We start from the raw sequence: 27,476 nt of genomic DNA on the forward strand, positions 1-27,476 counted from the left end.
AATAGAGGCCTTGCATGTGACGTATCATCCCGTAAATATGGCGGACTACTCAAATGCATTCAACAAATGCATGATTGCAATCTACCGTGACAGTTCGTCTCACACACATAACCCTGCACTACGATCAAATATGTTGATGACAACATTTGATTGAATGGACTGCACTCCGCCATAACTATGGTGAAGGACACTGGTTCAAATCCTTTGTTTGGAGCCAATCGATAAAATAATGCAGGGCCTCTATAGGGCGATTGCACAAAAGGTCATTAGTTTAACTCGTCCTCCAGAAGACATGCAAATGCATGGAGTACAAAAGAAATAATACCACTTCAATAGGTAATTGGTATTGTACTCCATGGATTTGCATGTCTTCTGGAGGACGATTTGAACCAACGACCTTCCGTGCAACCGCCCTGTAGTTTGAAGTGAAAACAATGACATTTCAGCCCATTTTTGGTGAACAGTCACATTTAATCTATCTTCAATACTTTCATTTAAGAATTTCATCGTAACCGTGTGGGGCCACAGGATAGCATATCAGTGGGATTGTAGTGATTCTTGCAGGCCAGTATTCGCCTATTGCACGGTTCCACCATGATGCAAGGAAAGCCTTGAACTGGCATGACATGAAAGGAAGAATTACAGAACTTTACGCAATCTTATATGACTGGTTCAATTCCCATTCATGCATGCTGCCAGAGCGAGGCGCTCCTCGCACATGGCGGAACCATGCAATGGGTGAATATAGTCCAAAACCTTGAGGACATATTTCTGTTGCGACACACAGCTGCTAAATTTCCGCAGTGACGGATATTTGCTGCTTCATCTTCTGCTGCAGAAAATGTTGAGGAGAGCAAGGCCCACACAATGCTGATCATTTGAGTCGTGAATCGCAGCCGCATCAGACAACGGAAAATGACCAGGGAATGGGGATAACCAAAAACGTGACAACTGTTGCAGTGGAAGAATGTCCACTAACTGATGTTGATGTTTGTTTCATAATTCTAATAGTTCAATCCTCTGTTGTGTTATTATTTGCATTTAAAATTCCCACTGATAATTTCATTTTAAAATTTTTTTAACACTTTTTATTTGGACCTATGTTAAATGTCCAGGGTGCTAATATAAAGGTATTGTGATGGTGTATAAATTCAGTACTGTGCTATGATTATATGTTACAGGAAAAACATTTGAAAATCAATAAAGTGGCTATGATTACTTGACTCAAAGAAATGTTATGTACTTTTGTTTACTTATAATGAAGCAGTCTTGGTTTAAGGGCAAATGTGTAACGTGTACATGGGGATGTCCTTAGTAGACAACAAACAAATATACAAGTATACATGTCTAGTACCTCAGTTCCAATAATACCTTTAACGTCAACATGAATGGGCTAATTTTCTCAGTAACCTCGCTATTCAAGTCTTGGAAATTTTCAACTGGAATAGCATTCTTGGCCCCAATTTCGATAGAAATTCTTGCATAGCAAATTTATTGAATATTCAGCAATCTTAATTTCTTCACAATATCATCAAAATGTAATTTAAAAAAAAAATCTACCTGCAAAAAAATATTTATCTACGGAAACTCTTACCATAACATTATTAATTCGGAACAAGTAACTTTTTGCATCAAATGAGGAATTATTCTTATTTAAATACATTGGTAGACCACCCGCTGTGCTCGGGTCACTTCCCATAATGCTAATATGTCTCGGCCCATAGTTGTCAACTGAGTGTCCAGAAAATGTACCTATTTATTTTGACTGATTATACTCCGATCAGCTTGTAATAGGCAGGACTCATAACATTGTGAATTGATATAGAATGGCGTACACACAGCTAGGCGTATTCTCTTGGTCGGGCTGACGTCACAAAGGAAAAATAGCCTTGTAAAACCAGTGTGCGCATGTGCAGTTCCCCTTTCTCGAGCTGGTTGCTATGCACGCGCTTGTACAAAGGGGACAATGTTCCCGGATGTCCGACCGAGTGAATTGCGTGATTGATATGCACTTGTGAATTTATGCGAATATAAGTAGGGACTTTATTGATGCACACAGTAACAAAACTCATCCTGCCTATTATAAGTTGATCATAGTATAGTAGCATTTTTTTTATGACAAGGGTTGTAGTCTATTGCACCTTCCGAAAAAACTCAATTCAATGCACGCATTTTAGGTTTGCCTACCGGAAGTCAATTCATGCCACAATTCCTTCCCACATTGCAATATGCGTATTGCATAACAAAGGAGATGGATTAACCCCTGAACTGTATTGTTAAGCAATATTACATTGTATTGTGGGAAGGAAATTCAGCACACATAAATTAACCAGTAGAGAAACTCAAAATTCATGGATTGGAATCTCTGAACAGTAAATAACACAGAAGTAAATAAAAGAGGCTGAGCACACAAATTCTATTTTCAATGTTTACTTCATTAAACAATGACATATGTGGCACATTCAATTTCACTTTCCATAACATTACATTAACTAGCACTTGATACAGCGCCTTGACCAGAGGATTCAAAGCTCTAAGCCAGTCCAGTAGCTGTTAATTTGACAGTAATTTATTCGACATTACTAGTTAGACAGTGTTATTCCTTTCACAAGAATACATGCCCATCAACACTAACTTGCTAACTGAGCATGCTTATTATACTGTTATCAAATTTATGTTGTTAGATTGCATAAGCAGCTAATCAGCAACACTCTAATATGCTGGATGCTTGGAGTGTGAAAGGAATTGTTTTTTTTTTAAATTTTAGGTAGGCTAAATTAATTAATTTTATCCAGATGGGTAAGTACATGTATAGGTTAAAAGTTTATACATATATGATAAGCAAAATTTTGCTGAAATTAAACTATTAATAGTATAATTTCAAAACAACTTAGCTTATCATTGCCAATTAATTTTATGTCATAAAAACCTGAAATGTTAAACCATAAATTGATGCAAATTTTGCAACTGATTTCTTTGAAAATTAGATCAAAATTTATAGTGCATTACATAAAGAGTCAAATTAATTACAACATGTAAATGATATTCCAGTAAATTCCAGATGCATTTTAAAAGCTATACATATATACTCAAGTTATGTAATATTTATTTAAAGATATTGAACAATGCAATATTGTTCATACAAATTTAAAATTTAAGTGCGTCTTGTTAAAAAAAAATCTAAAATATCACCATTAAAAAATATGATGATAAAAAAAAAAATTCAGCTGTTTTGCCTTTGACAATATGTGACCTGCCACCACTAAATGAGTGTGAAGTCTCAAGTTAATAGTTTTTAGACATCCTGGCTGCTGAGTTGATGTTTTTTGTTTGCCGTGCACCTGTACAAGCCAGTAGTATTATGTCATTTGTGAATGCTCACTTGTGCCCCCATTCACAAAGGACATACAGACATACTATTCGCTGGAATACTGATTACATCATCACCTTGGATAAAGACAGCCATGCATACAATTTGAAGTGTTTTGGTTCAAGCACCTCTCAAGGACAGTCCCCTGTTTACAATGTTCACACAGCATGACCAATTGGATTTTTGGAAACCAACCAGTTGGTAAAAATAATATGATCATTTCTGACAAAACTTCACATTTTTAAGACATGAAAATAGGATATTATGATTTATTTTACTAATCACTATAACTGGTTAAGTTTTTAGCTCTTAAAACTGTCTAGTTTTCGAGATAATGCCATTTAGGTGGATGTAAACTTCTTTTGATCAACACAAAGTCAATAGGAACCGTGCATGACTGGGAACATAACCTTGAACCAAAGAAGGCATACAGGCTGTATTATGACATCACACTATTCCAGCAAATTGGCTTGAACAAGTGCATGTAAAACAATGAATACCAACGCAGCAGCCAGGATGTCTCAAAACTACCAACTTGCGACTTTATGCTCATTTCATAGTAGCAGGTCACATATGTAGATAGATATGTTAATATTAGTAACACAAACATTGGAAGTGCTCAGTTACCTACACAAAGCTGATAGCAAGTAAACACACAAGAAGTATCAATTCTTGTTTTGAAGACCACATTTCAAATTACATGCACTGAATGTGCAAACTAAAGTAACAAAATGAAATCCAGAAAGAGACAATTGTGTTGTGTTTGAGAAGTTGCAATTTCTGAGACCTTCCACATCCATCTTACACAGGGCCGGATTTACTTCAGGACGCAGTGGCACGTGCCTACAGTGGCACGTGCCTACAGTGGCACGTGCCTACAGTGGCACGTGCCTACAGTACTAAAACACCAAGAGATGGATAGCTTGAATTTGCTACAAAGGTTTTGAGCTGTGGTCTTCCACAAAAAGAGAAAACTGTTTGTGATGTGTTTACATTGGGTTATACCACTTGAAATCCATGTACAGAAGATGACCTTAAACTTCCACACAGGGAGTGTGAATTTCAAATGGGGTTACCTGAATGGGTAACTCAACTTGAAATCTACACCCCTCTTTGGGGGATTATGTTATGGGTCATGTCTTGCATAGTGGGTGTATGGATTTCAACTGGAATAACCCATATCCATTGTGGATGGATGATAGAAGTTATGTTTATAAACAAATTATTTACACTTTATTTACAATATTTACAGAAATCTGACATTGCTAGTAAAAAAGAACCAATTCTATACATTGTGGAAGATAAAATGGTGTAACAACATGAAATTCAATAAGCTATAAGCTAAACACAGTTACACCAATATTATACAAGTAAAATCCATTGAATTGTTGAATAAAAATTAATCTCTGCCAGTTTGTGGCTGAAAACTTATGATAAAAGATTGGTAATTTACACTGGTTACAGAGATGATGCCTGTTTTGAAAACGTGACATTTCCTTCCAATGATACATGAATACTTCTCATGTAAAGAACTAATGACGGGGTTAATTGTCACATACGTCGGTAAAGTTTGTTCTGTTTATAATCGGTGAAAAATTATTCAGTTTTTGTTACTGTACACATCAATAAAGTCCAAACGTGTGCCTATATGTCATTTCACATAACACACAACTTAGGTAAGTGCTGCTCCCAACTGCATGCACGCCATTCTATATCAATGGACGATGTTATGAGTCTCATTTTTTTCACAATTATAAGCTGAACAAACTTCTGTATCTTTGTAAAGTGAAGTCATATTTTCTTTGTTGAACTCTTGCAAAAGAGGCAAAATACCACACGACAGTTACATGTATTCTGACAGAAATATTTGAAACCAGTGCTGTACGGTCCGACCATTTTAGGCGCATTGGCGACTAGAGTTTTGCTGATGGCGACTAAATATTCAATCCCTGGCGCCAATGGCGACCAACTGCTGAAGCTTTTAATCTCCAAAAACAAAACATGTATGAAATGTAGCATTCAAGAGTACGAATGTATTCTATGAATATGCTTTTATCATCATGTCTCAATGGGGACTTCCTGGAAAACATATAGGCCTATCACTGTACATGCTGCGTATGAAGTATGTAGCATTCAATGGGAATATGTAGATCAAAGTACAGCAGCTATGAACATTCAACACACGTGGCTGTTCAGTTTACGTTGGCGCCTCAGATTTTTTACCTGGGAGCAAAATTTGGGCGCCTAAATTAATAAAGTTAGGAGCCATTGGCTCCTCAATCAGTTTTTGCACCGTACAGCACTGTTTGAAACATAAAAAAAATCTATAAATTTTAATAAAAGCTCTGTCAAATTCATCGGGTTTGCTATTTCCCAAACAACGAATGATTGAACATAATGTAAGCCACAGCCACTCTGAGCTCAAGTCAATATTGTTGCATTAAAAAAAATCACTTCGTTACATGAGCTTATAATACATAAAATGTTTATACAGCGAGTTGATATGTAATACAGTATTATTGTGTATTAGGAGAATTTGTAAAAACAAGGAGAGAAAAATAATCCAGTTACATTTGAGCTTGACAAAGTTTCTGCCAATCATGGTATTACCGCCATGCAAGTCTCCACAGTTAAGGTCCGTTCATACTACGCCGAATTGCTTTGCGATGCAGTGCGTTGCTGATCAATTACTATTTGCCGCAACTCGTCGCATTTCCAAGTTAAAATGTATTTAACCTTATTAATACCTTATTGATACCGCAATACAGTATTCTGCAGTATTCTGCAGTGCGGCAACTTATCGCATCGCAATTTCGGCGTAGTCTTAATGGACCTTTAGCCTAGTATCAACAGGGATTATACAGCATACAGAATGAAGCTGTGTGTAATTCCTCAATAAAGTCTTGATAATGGGCTGATTTGGTATACGCTTACTTGAAGGATTGACCCCAATCATGGAAGTGAACAAGCCAAAAGATCGATGAAACCTAAATGAAACTAGTGTAATTTGACACAATGCCATTGTGTTACACAGGTAAAAGGAGGTAAATGTCAGCTTTTCAACAAATTATCTAGTTGCATAGAGGCGGCCAGCGTGACGTCATATGCTGCCATCTTGTGGGTACACGTTGCAATGGTCGTTTGATCTCCATGCGTGAACAATAAAATCACTGTGTCGATGCGTGATAACAGCTGCGTGGCAAGCTGTGCCATGTGCGTAGTGTCCAACGCATGAACACGTATATCATTTGTACACACAAGATGGCAAAAGGCCAACAGCCTCTATTGGGCTTCATCCCTTTATTTTTTATATTGGACTTTTCCACACCTCATGTAGAAGACAAAACCAGTGTGAGCAATTCCAGGTCCAAGTAAAAAGGCAAAAGCAATGGAAAATGTTCTTCACTTTTCAACTGGAATTGAAATTGCATTGTAATCTTCCACAGAGGGTGTGGATTTCAAATAAAACAGCCCACTGCTATGTGAATAGGTTTCCTTATTTCAGTTAACGCCCACCATCACCTTCAGTGTTAGTTTTCCATCTCCATCACTCAAATGTTCTCATTTCATAGTCTTATTGATTAGTTCTCCTTGTTCTCTTCTTTAGGAGCACTACTCGTTTGTTGCATCTTGGCCTTCATTTGTTGCTGTTTCATTGAGTTGCTGTATGCGGTGGACAACAGTTTGGGCTTCTGTTTCTGTCTCCTGGTTGGTAACAAAAAAGAAAATGATTGAAATGGTATTTGCATTGGTAGCTCATGATGACAATAATTATTTCACAGATGATGAAACATCTAAACTGTGAGAGTAATATTCTGGACTTGTACAACATAATCTGGCATTGAATTATTTAGGGGTTCGATTGTTAATGCCACAGATAGAGCAGGTCAGCAGACCGTTCATACATTCTCCAATATTCAGTGATTAACAAAAATAAGTGGTTACATTCTTTAAAATAAGATTTTCCTGTATTTGTTTCTTGACCTCATTGGTCAATGAGTGCTTCAGAAGGGACTGAGACTTTACCTCTTCTACATCTACATGCTCAATGTTCACCATTGCATATACCTGGAATACTGATAAACTGTGGGGAGATTGTCATCACACAGTTCTTCTATTATTTGGGTCACTTCAAGTTCGGTATCGATGTCAAATTGCCTTCCCAGGTTGCGCTGCAAGTATGCCAACAAACTGTCCTTGCAAGCATGCATGTACACTCATTCACTCAGCGTGATTAACTTTCTGTGCGCGATCTGACACTTCAGCCAGCAGAATACACACCTACGCCAATATCGAACTTGAGGCGAACCAATGTATTGTAAAAAAATCATTCAATGTCTGAAAAGAGCATTAATGCACACTGTGCAACTTACATGAGAGCCACAGGATCTGAGAGCATCTTACTGCATGGTGATAAGATGTTATCGGTTGGACTCTGAAATCTCTGCCTGCAATGAAAATATCATGATAAATTAGGGTTATGTTTATGGTTAGAAATCTTAACAAGAATTAAAAAGACTATTAAGGGTCCATACCCTTTGTGGGAGGGAACTTTTAGTTTGTGCCTAAATTCTAGTTATGGTAGTGGTACGTCAAGTTGAGCCCATATGCGTGCGCAAATTTGTTACTGTATTTTCACTTCAGACTCTCTATTCTAACCTGTGGGTTTGGAGTATTGCATAGTTTAGATCAGGGGTTTCAACTTCAATTTATTCGAGGGCCACAGATACATAACCAACATACATACTTGAGGGCCAAATACACACCCAATATCAGTGGTTGGCGGGCCAGATTTGGCCTAAGGGCTGCCAGTTGGAGAACCCCTGTCTATAGATGTATGAGTAATAATAACCCTCAACTTAAATTTTGGTAGGGGTGTGCGGCGCGGAGTGCTGAACTTTGGGAGTTAAAAACTGATTTTCTGTCAAAATAGGACTTTGATGAACTGAAATTTGGGCCAAAATGTAGCCTGTGGAGCTAAAAAAATGCCAAATATTTTACAAATTTGTAAGTACCATAGCATGTACAAATATCATAAAAACATAATACATAATACAAAATACATCAGAATAAATATGATTTCAATAGTCTCTTGAAAGAATCAATGGATGGAGCCGATCTGATTGCAATGGGGAGTTCATTCCAGGCTTGGGCAGCAATGATGTGAAATTGCTTTTCACCAAAGGCAGTGATACTTGCTTTGGGAACTGCCAAGCAATTATTCTGCTTTTGTTACTGCGCGAGTCCCATAAAGTCCCAACTCATGCTCGCGTAAATTCACATAAGCATGCGATAGTCACGTATTACGCAACGCACAATGAGCGCAAGCACTGCGCCCAATAGCGTGCATGCCATTCTATATCACTACACATTGTTATGAGTCTTAATTATTCCGCCTTATATAAACCGAACAGACTTTAGTAGGAATAATTCCTTTTTCTTTTCAAACCAATTAATAGATCATGTCAGATGGTTGTCACTTACTGAAACTGTTGCCTCTTGACTAGTGCTGGTGTGTCTTCATGTGCTGGTGCACTGTTTGCATTGGGTGGGGTGGTGCTTGTAGAGTTGTTACTTGTAGTTGCCATGGTAAACGTATTTCTTTTTTCTTCAAATCTGCAAAATGAGATTGGATGTATATAAAAGAGCAACTTCAATTAGGTCTCATGTACTGGAATGCATGTAAAAAAGGAGGAAAGCACTACGTCACATGTTAAGGGGGAAGGTTGGGAAATTTAAAAAAACATTTAATTGTCCTCAGTAAATAGATGCATTTGTAGGATTGTAGATAAATAATTCAAACTTTTTAGCTTGACAAATCCATTAAATGATTACTCACGACTTCACATAGCGCAAGAAAATCATATCATAGAATGGGAGGGGGCGTCTATACTCGACAAGGACTCAAACGCCTTCAGCAGGAGAATTAGGGAAGCAATCTACATTCGCAAAAAGGGGGCCAAAGCTATCAACCGCGACGAAGGTCTCAGTATCTCTCTCGATCACGTAATACGATCCACTGCTCAAAACAAAAACATCTTCACTTCCGGAAATGTCAACAAGCCGTTTCAGCGGGAAAAGCAGTGGACCTATTCACTTGTGATCAAGCCATCAGCCCTGATGGCGAAAGCTAAAGTCGTGAGTAATCATTTAATGGATTTGTCAAGCTAAAAAGTTTGAATTATTTAATTGTCCTTTTCTTGATTTTTTAAAAGTTATCATTCTCTGCATTGGTCCTTTTCAGTCAACACAAAAGATGATTGATATTCAGTATTCACACACAAAGCTAAAAACTCTTTTTAGGAATGACAAAAAAACAATGTGATCTCCAACATTAATTTTTTATACTATAACCATGTGATAACCCCCTATGATGGTGGTAACAATGTTCATAAACATTAACACATAATTACAAAGGATTATTGCTATTCAAAACATGTAGGGGACTTGGCAGAGATGCCAACTTGAACAAACTGTCATCTCCAACACTTTTTAGCTCTTCTATTCAGTATAACCATGTGACAACCCCCTAGAACGATGAAAAACAATGATGTTTCTAACAACATTATCCCAACAATATCACATACTATTATTTCATTTGGTATATCTACTGATTGGATATATTAGACACATATCAAGCACATTTAGTTCTAACATCAAAGCTGCAACAACACAAACATTAGCTTCAAATTTTTATCATCATGGCAAGCGCAATCGTTAACAAACTAGAAGAATTTTTAGAATGTAGAATTTGTCTGGATCAACTAAAGACTCCACGCACACTGCCCTGTCATCATCCTTTCTGTGAGGAGCCTTGTTTAAGAAGACTAGCTGCAAGCACTTTTTATCTTGGTATTGTGGTGTGTCCTATTTGTAAAGTTGAAGCTAGAATACCTGATGATGGGATCACTGGATTCCTCCTCACTTCATGGCTAATAGTCTTCAAGATGTAGTGGATGAAGCAAGGCAGATTGGTTTACAGGTGGGTGGATTTTTTTTTTCATACATGTGGTAATTTTTTGTTGTTTATGCATGTTTTGAGTAAAATTGTTTGACTGTTCGGATATTTATCAGAGCGGAAAAAAAGTTCAATATCAATGACCCAATTAAGTTACCACTTTTAAGTTCATACTATCACTACAAAGAAACATATTTTATGCCTAAAATTTCATTATGATTATGAGAAAAATATGAGCTTTCTTCAGATGCCCATCTGAATATGTTGATGCAGTGTGCACATGTGTGAGTTAGGTCAGGATGTGGATGTCAATCGGTCATCAATATACGTTATCTGTTGATATTATATGCCTAAACAAACCTGGACAGAAAGTGGAAACAATCAGTATAAGATCAATGGATACCAAAAGAAATTTAAAAAAAGCTAAAAAATTGGAAGTGGGGGGGGTAGGGAGCTAGTAATGTTGATTTTTCTGTGTCTCTGATTTCAGGATTTACTAATCTTTGGGGTTCTCTAATGTATGACACCTTTCCTAAATTGAAGACAAAATGACAAGTTTCTTGTTTTTCACATTGTTGTTGATAGCAGGCCAAAGACCACATCAATACTGCGTGTAATACATGCAATAAGCAAGAAAACCCAGCAACACATCTATGCATAGACTGCAATAAGACCATGTGTGAAACATGCCATACATCACACAACAACTTTGACATATTTGATGAACATCAGATACTGCCTTTGTCGGATCTCAGATCAGGGAAAGCAACAAATGTGGTCAAGAAGGCACAAGATAAATATTGTGATAACCATGATGGTGAACAGAAGAAGTTCTACTGTAAAACTTGTTCAAAGCTTGTGTGTAGAGATTGTATTGTGATGAAACAACTTTGTCGAGATCACGACTATGTCTCACTTAAAGATGCTGCTGCAGAAAAATTGAGATCACTTCAAGATGAGATGAAGAAATGCTGTGTCAAGACAAAGGAATGTGAAAAGGCTATCCGTGAAATCGAGACAGTTTCCACAAAGCTTACTAAAGCTGCTGCTGATGCTACAACAACTTATGAGAAGATGAAAGTTGACTACATGCAGCAACTAGAAAATATCTTCTCAAGGAAAAAAAGCAGGGTTAATAATTTAGAAAGGGAAAGGAGTAGCAAACTTGACAGAGCCAAAACAAGTCTTCAGGATACAAAGAAACAACTGGAGAATGCAACTACACAAGGACAATTGTTGAGTCAATCAGGCTCCCACTATGATCTGGTAGCTAAATGTGAGGCTGTGTTAGAAAGTTTTACTGAAGTAAATCAGACTCAGTTGAATAAGGTAGATGAAACATTGGTTGCTATGCCAACTCAAGTAATAACTTGTGTAATGTGTCAGTGGAAACAAATTTTCAAAGTACCTTGTAACCGTGTGTGGAGACCTGCAGGAATTGCTGTAGCATCAGATGGAAAGGTGGCTGTGTGTGAGAATTGGCAAAGAATCCTAGTGTTATCAAAGTCTGGTGATCTCATGCATACTATTGATGATGGTAAGCTTGGTGGAAACGGTGATGTCAGTATCACATCCACCAATGGCTTTGTTAAACCTGAAGACAATAAATGCTGTAAGCTGTATGACACCAACTACAAATTACTTTCTGAATTCAAAACATACAATGTAAACAATAGGCCATCTGCTGCTAGAGCAGTAACTGTAGACAAGAATGGATGTATAATTCTAGGTATGGATGACAATGCAATAGCAATACACAATGCTGATGGGTCATTCAAATCTAGTTTTGCTATACCCTATAAACCACGCAGTGTTGCTGTCACATCCCATGAAGAGATTGTAGTAACAGGTTATTTCAATCACACCCTGCAATTATTCAACTATTCAGGCAAATGTCTCCTAACCTTTGACCCTCCTCCTGAGGTTAACACCTGGTATCCTAGGTATGTGTGTTGTAGTCAGTGTTCGAAATAAGCACTTATCCTCTTGTCCTCTTGTCCAAAAATCACTGGGGACAACCATATTGAGCTAAGTACTTATCCCCTGGACAACCACTATATTTTACCTCCAAAAGGATGACACATTTTGGGGACAACCAAAATGTAGTGAGGACAAGCAGAATTTATGCTTTAGTTATCCTCAGGATAACCTCCATATTTTCCTTATTTCGGACACTGGTTGTAGTAAGAGAGATGAGGTGTTTGTTTCACATCCGGGTGATCCCAGAGCTATCTACAGATATGCAGCTAGTGGTGTGAACATGGGATGTATTACTACAGATGTCACTTACCCATGGGGCATTGCACTCTCACATGATGACCAGGAGCTTTATGTAGTACATGTAGAGTGGGGTGATAAAGCAGTGAAAATATTCAAATGACCTTAGATCACATTCATTCACCACAACTAAATTAGTCCTGTTCCATAACATTTTTGTAGCCCAATGCAATAAATAACAAAATATTCCCCAACTTGAACTTGTGACTCAAAATTCAAATTTTAAACTATGCAGAATGGTAGTTTAATACCGGGACCTGAATGAAATCCAGTCCTGGCAACTTTAGTGGCAAGGGATGTTTTAGAAAAATCATTTCATTTTGAGGTTGATATCATAATTCAACCGGCCCTCCCAACATAAATACTCAAAATCACTCTAAAATTCCATGTGCGATTGTCTCATCACCAAAAAAATCATATATTTGGGTCAAGTGAAGTACATGTATAGACAACATCTATGTAGATTTCCTTGACCAATCTGAACTTTTAAATTTCTATGATTTTATATGTATTGTGTTTGGCCTATTTGGCTGCATTTGACTAGCAAATGTGTTTTAACTAAGGTTTGCCTCTCACATACATGTACCTATATCATGAGATGCTGTTTTGTTTTTTAATTGATGTTAAAAATGTTGGCTGAATATTTTTGATGAAAGATAATCTTTGACAAGATGTAATTTTGCTACAGAAAGTGCTATGACAAACCAGTTTTCAGTTTTAGCTTTCTTTACTCAAGGGCTTTAAGGGGGTACTACACCCCTGGCCAATTTTGTGCATATTTTTGCATTTTTCTCGAAAGTTATAGCGCATTGGTGACAAGTAAAATATGTATATTATAGGGGCAAGGACTACAACTACTGCACTGAAAATTCAGCAACTCAAGGCATGTAGTTATTGATTTATTGATCAAATAATGGTTTTCCCTCATTTTTGACTGTAACTCCACAACTGCTGTCTGTGTTGAAATAAAATTTCCAGTGCAGTAGTTGTGGTCCTTGCCCCTATAATATACATATCTTACTTGTCACCAATGCGCTATAATTTTTGAGAAAAATGCAAAAATAGGCACAGAATTGGGCAGGGGTGTAGTACCCCCTTAACTTGAATGCAGTTTGATGGCAAATTTGAATTCACCTTTCATACCTGCATATATACATGTATAATCTAATGCTAGTTCCAGTAACTGTAACTCGGTATCTTTATTTTTAAACATATATGACATTGTCGGATACCGAGTTACAGGTCGCCATATTGGAGTTCGTTTCGCAACTTTAGGTAAGCTTATTCTGGCCATTAATTACTGACACATGACCAATTGCCAAAATTCTTCTTTCTCTAAAGCACATTTAAATAACTTACGCTAATGTACATGTAGTCCAATATATGTGATCTGCAGAAACTCCGGCAAACTATCCGCATATGGATGTCTTGATTAGAGTTGGGCGACTAAGTCGCCAATAGTCGTTTGTCGCGACTATTACTGATAGTCGCGACTACGACTACTGAAAAGCAAAAGTCGACTAAAGCAAGTATATTTTTGTGTTAAAAAATTACTTTAAAAGTGCCAGTTATTCGCACCAAAACCAACCAAATACTAACATATAAACTGCGAAAAATGTGAAAAAATGTTAGTCATTGTCTTACCAATAGTAACACTAACCAACAAGTAATCATAAAGTCCATAAATCATCATTAAATTGGTATTATTGACTTGTTGTCGAACTACTTTCCCACAAGATAAAAGCCGTCAAAAACTCAAATTACTTAGAACTGTCGAACATCTCATTATGATTATAATTTATGCAGCGATAACAGGTGTAGCAGCGTCATAAGCGTGCATGTACAGACCCAGGTTGGGTGTTTGTACCAACTACTGAAGGTATGAGATTATTTTAACTTTGGAAAGAAACAGCGAGAACTTCCGAGAAGTGTTTTCCAAAAGGGAAAATTTAGGAAAATATTATTAGATTAGAAGTACTTTTCACGTAATTTCAAAAAGCTATGCTTATTGTGGTAACAGAATATTTAGAAAGCAACAGGAAAATAAACAAATTAGCTGACAAACAGTCGTAATGTTGCAATGCCACCCCTGTAGCGACAAATGCAGTAGTCTAGATGAGGTCAGGTGACGTGGGTCGGAGGTGAAAGTTAATCGTACATGCACGATGCAACACGTTCATGAGCATACCATGGAAAATATGCACTGCCGGCATGTTTACATATTTTCATGCACAGCAAAACATGGAAACGAACGAAGATCGCTATTGGAATATTGAAGGTTTGAGAAATTATATGAAGTTTCTTGTGCTGTTGCTGGAAAGTGGCAAGTGAATTTAATTGAACAGAAAAGTTAGGCCTATATTACAGCATTTTACAGTCAAATATTTGCATCGCAAACGTGCGATACAGTGTAGCAATTTGTTTCGCAACAGTGCTGGTTTGTGTAGCAAACTGTGATGCGATGCCGGCAATCACAGGTCCTGTAATCATGCATTATAAATACTAAATTGCCACCAATCTTTCACCCGATTTTTCAGTCCAATTTTAACCACTGATAGTCGCGACTATAGTCGTAGTCGCGACTATTTGCTGCCGACTAGTCGACTAGGAAAAAAGTGATAGTCGCCCAACTCTAGTCTTGATAATGATCGTTTTTATATGGTACATATTTTTATGGTTTTTCCACGTTTTTGAATGCTGTTTTTAAAGCGTGCTGTTCAGCGTTCACATTTTATAACGGTCGCTTCTTGTAACTTGCCGTCAATCATAGATGAGAAAATAATAGAAACCATTCACACTCCAACTGGCAAAGTCCATCATCATCTGAAAGATGAAGCATGCGCGCGCACAAAAAATGGCACAATCACATGAAAATCAATATAAATTATTTTGTGGGCCGATGATGGAAAAAAAATTATTTTGCGAAACGGACCTAAATATGGCGCTGCATGTCTTCGGGCCAGTAAATGTCAGTATGTTAAAGGATAGGACCGAAGGCATATCATGATGCAGGCAGGTCTAAATCTAATGCATGAATGTAGCCTGAGGTACTCACACCTCCGTCACTACTCACTACGATTTCCACTGGCCTTCTCCGTACGAAGGTCTGACTCTGAGACTCCTGAGCATATCTGGTCCAGGGTACACATAAAATACCACTTTTTCTCATAAATACCATTTCCTACCATTCCTCACGTGAAGATGAGACTTAAACAAAACATATTTGGTGCATGTTCGTAGATTTTGAGCACATTTGAGGATGTAAAAGACCAGACTTGTGACTGTTATCGTCTAGTACGAGGAACCCATACCGTACTTAGCTCTGCTAGTACGGTATGGGATGATCTGTATACAAAAAGCTAGTGCAACGTCATTGCATGATTTCAATTAGAGTTTGCACTAAAAAATACATGGCTCCTGTGGCTTAAATAGTTGCATGTTTGTCATAATGGTCGCATGTCATAAGTTGGGTACAATTTCCATTACATGGTCAAAAATGACAAAAAATTTATTTTTTGATATGTTGTATATATTGACAACCTCTAATAATTAACACAATTTTTAACCTTAACACATACTTAATTTTGAGATAATGCTTAATTACTAATTAATTAATACACAGGTGTCTATGTAAATCTCAATTTTCAAATGCATTTTTCTCAAATCGGACCTCAATTACAAAAATGACTCTAAAATTTTTATTTTATACAAGAATGTCATCAGATTTGGAGGATATGTTCTCAATACATCAATGCTTCAAATGAACTATTTGAAATAATTGTACGTATGTTAATTACATTGTGAAGGTCAATGACCTTTTTACGAGTAAATAGCGAGACGGTTATTCTATTATTGAGGAAATGAATATCAAGAAGAGAAATGTACATTATCATGTTGCTAAAATACTGAAATTCAACTAGGATTTCATTAAAAATGAAAATAAAAATGAAAAAAAATGGAACATAATACCCTTTAAGGTGGTACTACACCCCTTGATAAATGTGTGTCTATTTTTGCATTTTTCTCAAAAAATAATAACACACTGGTAACAAAAGTTATGTATATTATAGGGGCAAGGAATCCAGTTACTACACTGGAATTTCAGTGACTCAATACAAGCAGTACGTTATTTATGATAAGAAAAGAGGTACCGATAGAATGTACCTCATTTCTTAACATATTTAGATGAATCACTTGTCTTGAATCACTGAAATTTCAGTGAGGTAATTGGATTCCTGGCCCCTATAATATAAATAACTTTTTTTTTTACCAGTGTGTAGTATTTTTGAGAAAAATGCAAAATTAGTCTTAAAATATATCATGGGGTGTAGTGCCACCTATAAAATAATCGATAATTGTTTTAGTTGTATAAATTCAACATTCAAAGCTGTCAATACATCATTCCCTCACTAGATTTGAAAAAGTAACCAGTAGTTTTGACATGCTGACATGTGAATTTTCACATAGGCCCTATGCACACACTCCTGCATCCGCCTGCTCCACATCCGCCTGCTCCTCCACCCCTGGCATTTTTCATTTCAACTGATGTGATTTTTTTACTGAATGATGTATAATTATATGCTTCAGTAGACTGAAAGAGTATAAAATTAGGCTTAAAATGAGGTATCAACCACTGCTGTAGGATATGGGGTTACGGAAAGCCAATCAATTTTGTATCGCAATTTTCAGAAAAGTGTAATCCCTCCACCCTTTTTGCATACCCAACTTATGACATGCGACCTAATATTAATTACGCAGCTTCTTGTACTTCTTGCCTAAACACCTATGCTTGAAATTGTAATTAATACTTTATTATTTATCCAGAAATAAATAAAAATTCATTAGCACATGATCCAAAGCGGCGCACCCAAATTGAGATGGCACTTCAGTGCAAACTTAAATAGGGCAGCACCAATACGAAAATGTCATACTGATAAATGACGTGTCTGTTTTGCCTGGTTTTTTAAGTTTGCGTTGCGAACTAGTTATCGTCGCCGTGTTTTGAACTCTTCCTATAAATAGATGCCGTCAGTGTGACGTCATCACCGCGATGCCGATGTGAGTTCACGGTGCCCCGTTTTTACTTACGTATGGCACTCATGGCCCTAGTGAGGAAGGAACAGGGCCATCATGATGTTTCGGGCTAGCATGAATGATGAATGCATGCATCAGAGTGCATTGCATGCATAAAAACTCTGCCATGACTGCGCCAAATTAATTAATAAGAAAACTGCTGAAAACTATAAAATAAGATTGATCAGAAATTTGAAGAATGATACATGTATACAGGCCTAAATATAAGCCTGTATTTCAGTATCTCGAGCTATGCATTTCTTGGCACGGTTGCAGAATTCTGAACCAATTTTCAAGTTGTGAGTTCAACAACGACAACGTTCACATTCGCAAGTCGATCATGTCTGCAACAAAAACCCACCTTACCTCGAAATATTTTGTGCGATTTCTGTAAAATCCACAGGGTTCTCTTATACTTCTATTATTTGGCTGAACTATAGGTAGCTGAATTTTTGCAGTTATTGCAGTACCGAATTTCAGATTCGTTGACTTCGCTTCGATCTCGAGTGCCCTCGTGATTTGTTTTTGTTTACATTTTAATTTTCAAAATAACCGCCCGACTTCCGGGATTTATAGAGGGCGCTGTTTCATTGTTTTTCCCAGTCCCAGACTCCTTGGTACTTGGTGGTACTTGGTACTTGGTAGTTCTTCCTCCTAAATACTCCAAAAAGAGTTTTAACTGGAGGTCGGAGAGAGTGGTCTAATTGATGTGAATTGCAGGGTCGGATTTGAGAGCTGTTTTGAAGGTCAATGGTGAAGGCTGTTCTACTGTGGTATGAAGGAGTCTGTTCCATTCCCTGGTGGTTCGGATGAAGAATGAGTTTGCATTTGCATCTGTGTTTGTGTGTTGCTGCTGGAATTGCTGTGAGTGTCCTCTTCTGGGTCTGGTTGTTTTGGGCTTGATGTGGTCGGAGTGCTTAATCTCCAGGTGGCCATTCAGGATCTTATAGAAGCAGGTAAGCCGATGGCACTTCCTTCTTTCCTGAAGCGAGGACCAATTCAATTCTTTCAGGATGGCAGTGATGCTGGTATCTTGCCCATAAGTGTTGGACACAAATCTTGCAGCCCTCTTCTGGACTCTTTCAATGGTGTCAATGTTCTTCTTGGTAAAGGGGTCCCAAGAAGCTGTGGCATAGTCTAAGTGGGGTCTAACGAAAGTCAAGTACAATTTTTCCTTGACAGATGGAGCACAGTGATAAAAATTTCTTCTGATGAAGTTAAGCACCCTGGTTGCTTTTGATGTAGCATACTCTGTCTGTTTGTTCCAACGAAGATCACGTTGAAAGTGGACACCTAAATACTGGGTATTATTCGTCTCCTCTAGGCAGGGAAGGACGTGAAATTAAATTTAGCGATTTTCTTCTGTTCATGAATATATTCATTGGTCTGTGACATTCCCCCGGACATTCCTGATTTGGGGGGGGCACTTCAAAATGAAATAGATATAGCTGTCCCGATAGCTGTAAGCCTGAGACTTTCAAAGTTAGGGAGTTTTTGCTGCTCAGAGAAATGGTCTAGTATTGCCGCCGACTGCGTTTTCGCTTGTGTACCCTGGAAGGGGTGGGGGTGAATTATATAGGCACATAGTTTAGCAATACTAGTTTTGAATATATGGGTTCCTCAATATTTGACATGTAAAGAGGGTTATACTATGAAAAAAGGGTAGGCAAAAAAAAGTGCCTGGCTCAAGATTTTTTGCATAAAAACAAGGGGGGCATATATTTTTTTTTAACATTAAAAGGAGACCAAATATTTTTGGCAAATACCAGGGAGCCCCACTTAATTTTTGGCAACCAGTTTTGAAATTCATACCTCGGGTATACATAATTATTGCACATGGGCAATTGGGTGAAAAAGTAAAGAACAGCCACACAGGGGTACAATTTTTATGCTCCCTGCGGAACTGAAAATTATTAAAATGGTGGGTCTTTGGGAGCTGATGGTGTAACTGTTGGGGGGGGTAATTTCCCCCTGGCAAACATGTGTATTTGGGCCCACCCCTACCAGTGCAGGGAGAAAGGAAGGAGGGAAAGGCAAATAGCACTGCCCCTGACAACTTTCATAACTTACATTTTGGTGAAAGCTCCTTTGTTTCCAAAATATTTACAGCAATGCAGGGTACTTTTTCCCAACCCCAGGAAATTTGCCCAGTGCATCACTGACATTTATCAAATAAAACAAAACATGACTGGAAATATAATGGTTGTCTATGTATAGATTGTATACTATTTTATTTTGATATAAAACAAAAAACACAACAGTAAATTGTCATTTCTTAACATATCTTGGACGGATCAAGTTACAGTACTTTCATAAAGTTTGTGATATAGATTTAAATATATTGAATATTGTTCTGATCTACATAATGAATTCATCCTGATGAAATAACTAAATGTCATCAGAAAGGGTTTTTGTCCATTTTAAGCTGAATAAAGTACAATGTACATGATGTAAAAAACACTGGTTATCTTGGCCGTTTAACATGGAGTAATTGAGACCTATTCCCACAAAATGAGAGGAAAGTTGCAAATCTTTATTTTTGAGTTATGACCAGATTCATGTTTGGATCATAAACTTTAAAATGATATATAGGTTGTCAGGATTGCTCCCTCACTTGGACCTCAAAAGTCAATACTTATGTTTTCTGGCAGATTCAATGGACCATGTCTCCTTTAGTCCTTTTCTTCCCTGGTGACTTTCCACTCATTTGTTAGAATGTGTCTCAATAATTACGACATTAGTTCAAGATTGCTCCTCCAAATTCAACAAATGTGGCTCATTCCATTTAGGTGTAAAGTTGGGACATGTGTAAACATTACAAATATGCCAAAAAATTAAGGTTTAAGTTCATTTTAAAAGATCATACTTGATGGCTTTATAATACCTTGGAAAAAAGTTGGATGAAACTGCTACGCACATAGCACATATTTTGTATGGTTGTAATCGCGTTAAGGTGAAGGCACGCCACATGTGCATGATTTGTTAGACACAGTCGATCAGACAATTGGCCCTTATGAATATGCGAGAATTCTCAGCATACAAAGCACAGGGACTTTGCCATGGGTCTGTACTCTGGTCTGTACCTCTTTAGTCTATTGGAAAACTCTTCGAATGATTGAAGAAACTCTCTGATTCTTGGCTATATCTCAAATGTACTTACACCTGCTTATACAAATTGGGCTATTCCAGTTGAAATCCATAACTCCCTATGGAAGATGTGACCTTAATCTCTCACACAGGGGGTGCAGATTTCAAGTGGAGTCACCCATTCAGGCAACCCCATTTGAAATTCACACTCTCTGTGTGGAAGATTAAGGTTATGTCTTCCATAGAGGGTGTATGGATTTCAACTGGATTAGCCAAATACAAAATCTGCTTTACACTGTGATAAGAGAATCTTGCTGGTGCGGAATTACTTCTTACTTCTACACTAGAGAAAGACTCCTTTATTTCTCATGTTAATCCTAACAGAAGCTAATATAATCTAGCATTGGAAAGCAAAGTTTCATAATTAATGTTTTATCAATTTGAAGGCTGGACGGAATGAATATATCTAATACAAAGTATTAAGATTGGACGGAATATGGTTCTCTTAATACAGTAATTCAAAACTTACAAAAATAAACAAGTTATATATACATCTAATATATAAATCAAGGTGATATTAAAAGCATAAACATAAACACTATTACCAAACCCAAGAGTATTGTATCACAGTACAATTTACACTCACACATTCACCTGCTATGAAACTGCAGTGTGCATACACCACAGAATTAAAATCAGAGAACCAGGAGTCGCCGGCTATCTTGATACACGCATGGCCCAAAAATTGGGGGTATTGTGCTTTGACTGAAATGCACCCAAAACTATCCGGTGCTTGTGCGCGATACTAGACATGTTTAAGTGTGATGCAATGCATTATAGTGTGATTATCATGAAGAATTGGTTTTATTTGTTTCCGTAGACCCTCAGCAAGGTTCTGAATACCCCAATGTTTTCACCATAATTGATCATGCTATTGCATGTGGTGGTACATGGAGTCTTGGTTCTGTGGTTTTAATTCTCTGGTATACACAGACAGCTTGACTTCACACATATGACTGATTGTGATTACACTCTGTGGCAAAAAAGGTACACAATTCCAAGATTGCAAGTTGCCAATATTGCTTAGGTCTTTATGGTTTGCTCTTTTGAAAAATCACTTGCAGTAATTTCACAGGTACTGCAGTGTGTGAGCTGTACTGGAAAAATGCAATCTTTGAAATATCAGGTTTGCTCTCATCTCAGAATACAAGCCAACAAAATGTTAAGGACACTTTATGTACAATAAATGAGGCAGCGAGCGGACTCGTCTACTTCACGCTCCATGAATTGGAATATCATTTTCTCACATGGAAACCTTATTTTCTGACTGAGTGTGGCTAAATATAATGTAAAACACAGGCTAAGTTTATATTCTACAATTTACAACAGTTAAACATTTCCTTTGTATTATGTACATTTAACACTATGTACATTATTATTATTTAATTTATCTTCCTTAATAATAGGGGTAGCTCCTTCATTCAATGTCAAAGCATTGATTCCATGGATGCCCTGCAATTGGGACACAATCTGCTCCATGGGGACCAAACGAGGCATTTATGAAAATTGAGTTACTATAATTATTATCTTATTTAATCATTAGGCTATCATATACTGAAAACACCAACAGTCTAACATACTTGGTTCTAAAGTTCTGAGGTTTTGTGATGTGTATTTTCTTATGTATTGTTTTTTTTTTTTTTTTATATTTTTACCTATATCCATGCCTATATTTCAATTTCAAATTTGCTGCCTTTGGCCCCCCCATGGACCAGATTGTGTCACAATTATTCTTTACTAAGTGCAGCCACCCAGTTCTCTTGTAATATCTAAAAAGAAATTGCACAAGTTTGAGAATACTACGTACTCACTAATAAATATTTAGAGCACAACCATATATGTAAATTGATGGTGAAGAGTATGTTGTTTTTCATCAATGAAAACTGTGTGAGATATCACATAAATAGTTGCCCAAAATTTTAATCTTAGCAGAATTCAGGATCAGAAGGAATCTATTCCATTAAATACAAAGGGATAATGAAGGTTAGGATCAAATAGCCTAGCCACAGCAGGTAGAATTGTACTTCTTTGGGGAGAAAGTGGAGCATTTTGCTTCAGTCAATGAATATGGTTCATTAGACCAAAGTGCTTTTGGCCAAGTGTAGTCAATGACATCAAGTGTGAATTTCACTGAGTGCAACTTTTAAATATAATTTGGTTCACCTCAAGTTTGGCAGTGACGTCAATGCTTTGCGCGGTTGCGCCGCAAGCGTGCCGACAAGTCGCACCTGAACGTGGGGGTGTTCACTCAATGCGTTTAAGTTCACTCAATGCGTTTACGTTCACGATTTTATACTGCGGTGAGCGAAAAATGCACGTACGTCACTACCAAACTTGAGGTGAACCAAATTATAGTGAGCACATGCATGTTTAAAAATGCTGTAAATGCCTTCACACATCAAGATCACTGACAACACAAGGCAAAAGAACTATAATTTCTTTTTTTTGTTGCTTAAGTGGTATATACACAGCTTTAAAAAGCAATGTTTTAAATTTTTAGGGTGAGAGAGATATGTTGTAGAGTTATCACAGAGCATAAAAAGAATGTCCTTTAAGAATTGAGTCTAGAATGGTTGGATTGATAAATTGTAATCTCTAAATTGAGATAGGCACAATATAATTGCAAGGTGGTAGACTTTAATACCATTATCAAACTCATGAGTATGCTATGACTCTGGTTGCAGCCAGCATCTGATACACAGCATCCACAAAGCGGTAATGAGAGTTACGCATCCTCTCCAGGCCGGGTTCAGTGGATAGGTCATTCACCATGTGGTACAGGTCAGCATGAAACTGAGGACAAAAAAATGGAGATACATAAACATATAGTCATATGTGACATGATCAAGGGGAATGAGTCGGACGTCGCTAATGTTGTTTTTGAGATATTGGCAAAAACAGTGGTCAAATTCTTTTGTTTTATATTGTTTTCAGCCATTGATGAATTGCTTGTAACTCGGTAACCAGATGTCCAATTTTGATGGGGTTTGCATCAAAATGTAGCATTCGTAAACTGCCAGAAAATGATGCAAAAAACTTGGAATTCAAAAATTGCTGACATGTGACTCATTCCCCTTGATCATGTCACATATAGCCGCCTGGCGTCTAATTAATTGGCACATTGTGTTCAGTGCACAATGTTCTTTATTATAGTTTAGGGTGTCAAGATTGCAAAATATTACTTTAAAAAAGATATTCAACTCTAGTACCCTCTTCAAAAGATATCTTACTTGTTGTGCATGTACTTGGTGGTTGAATATATTTTGATATGCTGCTTTTTTCTTTTTTTGTAAACTGTTACCTGTCAGGGTTTGCTGGTTTTTGCTGCAGGTGGTTTTAACCATGCTTCTTTCCATTTGTTAAAACAGTGTTTGCCAGTTTAAACCAGGCAAAAACTGCCAAAAACAGGTTTTGCAGCCAAAACCGAACCCTGTTTGTTACATACAGTAATTCTTGTAATTTCTAATTTGTTTGTTGTGATTTGTTTAGTAATAAACAAAAGCTGCAGAATGCTCTTCTGGTCTCTAAAAAGAAAAGCTTTAGAAGAGCTGTTTGCACCTGTGGCCATTAAAGCATAAAGAATTTAACGAGTCATCTAGAGGAGCTATAAATCAGTCTTGCAAATGCAACTTAAGAAGAGCTGTAGAGGAGTGATTGCTCTCACTCCTCTCAAATGGCAGTCCTTTGTGCATACCAAAAAATAATTCTTACCTGTGAGCCTTCAGCATGTACATCAGAGAATTCCTCTTCATATTCAGTCATCTTCAGCTTCATGGCTCTCTCCCTGCTCACCATCAGTAAAGCCCATTCTTCCTATAGTGTCAAAAGATTTAAAGGAAGTTATATTAATTGCAACATTATCCTGACAGAGATGTGCAAATTACAAGATTTTGAGAAAATGAATGTGCAAAGCATAATTGAAATTGAAAACTTGATGATAATGCAGACGTTTGTTAAGTACTCTTTGAGTCTTGACTCTCCAGTTGCAGAGGGCATTTTTTGATGTATAGCCTAATGATGTATATAGATGTCTGTTTATTGGTGGTACAAAAATGATGTTGATTTAGTTTCTGTGATAAAACAAAGTCTACCACTTTGAAATTATCTTTCATTCCAACTATTTATAAACCGACGAGAATAACTGAACATAGTGCTACTATCATTGATAATATTCTTGTTAATAATGATGATGATGTAAATTCTGAAATAATTGTTACTAATATCAGTGATCACCTACCAACCATATTGATCGATAACAAACCAGTCACAAATCAGTCGACTATGAATAGTAATTATTTCTTTAAAAGAAATCACAGTCCGGATAATATAGAACATTTGAAACAAAAACTTTCTTCTGTAAACTGGAATGAAGAGCTAGATAATAATGATGCTAACGATTGTTACAATAAGTTTGTGAATGTTTTCACCAAAATATATGATGAATGTATACCTATGAAAAAATATAAGTGCAATAACAAAAGAGAACCAAGGCTTCCCTGGATAAGCAGAGGCTTACTCAAAAGCATAAATACTAAAAATAAGTTGTATAAGAGGTATGTACAGAAACCATGTAATGAAAGGCTTAATACATTCAAGAAATACAGAAACAAATTAAACAGTTTAATACGAAAATCTAAAAGGGAGTATTACAAAAGGAAATTTGAAACAGTAAAGCATAATTTACGAAAAACTTGGAAAACAATCAATAACATCATTGGCCGTAATAAGAAAAGTAATATTCAAACTCAATTCAAAAGTACACAATTAGGTCATGTGATCTCAGATCCTCAAATGATTTCCGACTTAATTTAATGACTTTTTACAAGCATTGGGCCAAAATTAGCATCCACAATAGTTACAGATGGGAAGAACTATTATGATTACTTGAAAACACCATCAAATAGTAGCATGTATATGAAACCAGTTGTAAAAGAGGAAATTGTAAAGATTATACATAAGTTCAACCAAAATAAAAGTGCCGGTCATGATGATATAGGCAATTTTGTTGTCAAAAGGATAGCAAATGAAATATCAATACCTCTCACTGTAATTTTTAATATTTCCATTACTACTGGAAAAGTCCCTGATGAATTGAAGATTGCAAAAGTAATCCCTATCTATAAGAAGGATAGTCATGATGTGTTCTCCAACTATCGACCTGTCTGTTCTTCCATGTTTTTCAAAGATTCTTGAAAGACTAGTGTTCAACAGATGCATGAATTACATTAATAAATACAATATTTTAAATGAAAAACAATTTGGTTTTAGGTCTAATCATTCTACGTGATATGGCAATTTTGGAATTAGTTGATAAAATCAGTACTTCAGTTGAAAATAATGAAACTACAGCAGGAATATTTTTAGATTTGTCTAAAGCCTTCACACAATTGATCACAGCATTTTGTTATACAAGTTAGAGTATTATGGGTTCAGGGAAATGTATTAAATTGGTTTACAGATTATTTGTACAATAGGAAACAATATGTATATTACAATTCATGTAAATCCAGCTATATGAGCATTTCGTGTGGTGTACCTCAGGGGCCGATTTTAGGCCCATTACTATTCATACTGTATGTTAATGATATTGTAAATACTACCTCTGTTCTAGAATTTCTTTTGTTTGCAGACGACACTACTATTACCTATTCACACCCAGATATTATATCTAAATTTGATCTCATTAACAAGGAACTAGAAGAGGTCAATAATTGGTTTAAAGCAAATAAGCTGTCTGTAAATGCAAGCAAAACAAATTACATGCTACTCGGTACAAGTCGTAAAACATGTATTTATAATGATAGTGTTAACATTGTATTGGATAACACAAATTTGGAAACCACACAGTACTTCAAATGTTGAACCTATTATATGTGCCAAGACACACAGCATATGGATTGATAGAATGCTGTGCATGCAAAGAGCACTTTGTGTAATGCGTGACTGGCATGCACTATGGTGATGTGACTTTACGCGAGCGTAAGTTGGGACTTTGTTGATATGAGCAGCAACAAAACCGAATAAGTAATTCTAGGCCCTGGCGGAACACACAACAAACTTGTACTTCCGCGACAAATACATGGGTGTATGACGCTAACCAGAAGCATGCATGCACACACCGTACATTGCAAACATGCTTAGTACGCTGCATGTACATTTCACAAAGGGCCAAGAATTACTTCAAATATCTTTAGGTTTACATGTAAATGCTTTGGTTCGGTAGTGATGTCAATGCTTTTTCTTGGTTGCAACACAAGTGTGCCGACAAGCCACACCTGGTATGCACGCTCTGTATGATTAACAGAGTTTTGGAATTAAATCTAATACTGGAACTTACTTTTTCCAACTGACCCGTTGGACTGGTCACGTGATAGTTGCAAAAAGTAAGTTCCAGTATTAGATTTAATTCCAAAACTCTGTTTGAAACTACTGGATGACTAAGAACATTCACTCATCTGTATGATTAACTTTACAGACGTTTACGCACACAATTTGACTGCGACCAGCGAAGATATGCACCTATGTCTCTACCGAACTTGAGGTAAACAAAAAAGCTTAGTTCTTATGATAGCACTGTCTCAAACACAAAACAAATGAATTGCAATAATGGAATACCTTTCTCTACAAATCATCAACACAGGAGCGAAAGCA

At 36.8% G+C, this 27,476-nt stretch overlaps 2 protein-coding genes across 2 annotated transcripts in view; both read right to left on the reverse strand.

The window, feature by feature from the left end:
- Positions 1 to 2,414: 2,414 nt before the first annotated feature.
- LOC140167990 (uncharacterized) lies at positions 2,415 to 11,770 on the reverse strand. Its single transcript, XM_072191298.1, has 4 exons — positions 11,737 to 11,770; positions 8,855 to 8,986; positions 7,744 to 7,818; positions 2,415 to 7,075 (listed from the first exon to the last, which is right to left on the reverse strand). Exons 2-4 carry the CDS (start codon positions 8,956 to 8,958, stop codon positions 6,952 to 6,954), a joined length of 303 nt encoding a protein of 100 aa, XP_072047399.1. The 5' UTR covers positions 8,959 to 8,986; positions 11,737 to 11,770; the 3' UTR covers positions 2,415 to 6,951.
- An 8,118-nt stretch (positions 11,771 to 19,888) lies between these two features.
- The window catches only part of LOC140167991 (dynein axonemal intermediate chain 7 homolog), a 64,060-nt gene continuing 56,472 nt past the window's right edge, over positions 19,889 to 27,476 (reverse strand). Inside the window, 2 exon segments of the mRNA XM_072191299.1 lie at positions 19,889 to 23,618; positions 24,537 to 24,638. Of these exon segments, the coding sequence (XP_072047400.1) occupies positions 23,481 to 23,618; positions 24,537 to 24,638 (240 nt within the window). The 3' untranslated portion in view covers positions 19,889 to 23,480.

The sequence above is a fragment of the Amphiura filiformis genome, chromosome 13 (assembly GCF_039555335.1).
Source record: "Amphiura filiformis chromosome 13, Afil_fr2py, whole genome shotgun sequence".
Classification (NCBI taxonomy): Eukaryota; Metazoa; Echinodermata; class Ophiuroidea; order Amphilepidida; family Amphiuridae; genus Amphiura; species Amphiura filiformis.

What these genes read in the sequence shown, in the direction of transcription:
- LOC140167990 (XM_072191298.1), bottom strand. Translation starts at nt 8,958, where the DNA reads ATGGCAACTACAAGTAACAACTCTACAAGCACCACCCCACCCAATGCA. An exon ending in GTCAAGAGGCAACAGTTTCA is followed by an intron (nt 7,819 to 8,854) that starts GTAAGTGACAAC and finishes TTTTCATTGCAG; the next exon opens with GCAGAGATTTCAGAGTCCAA. An exon ending in TCAGATCCTGTGGCTCTCAT is followed by an intron (nt 7,076 to 7,743) that starts GTAAGTTGCACA and finishes GTTACCAACCAG; the next exon opens with GAGACAGAAACAGAAGCCCA.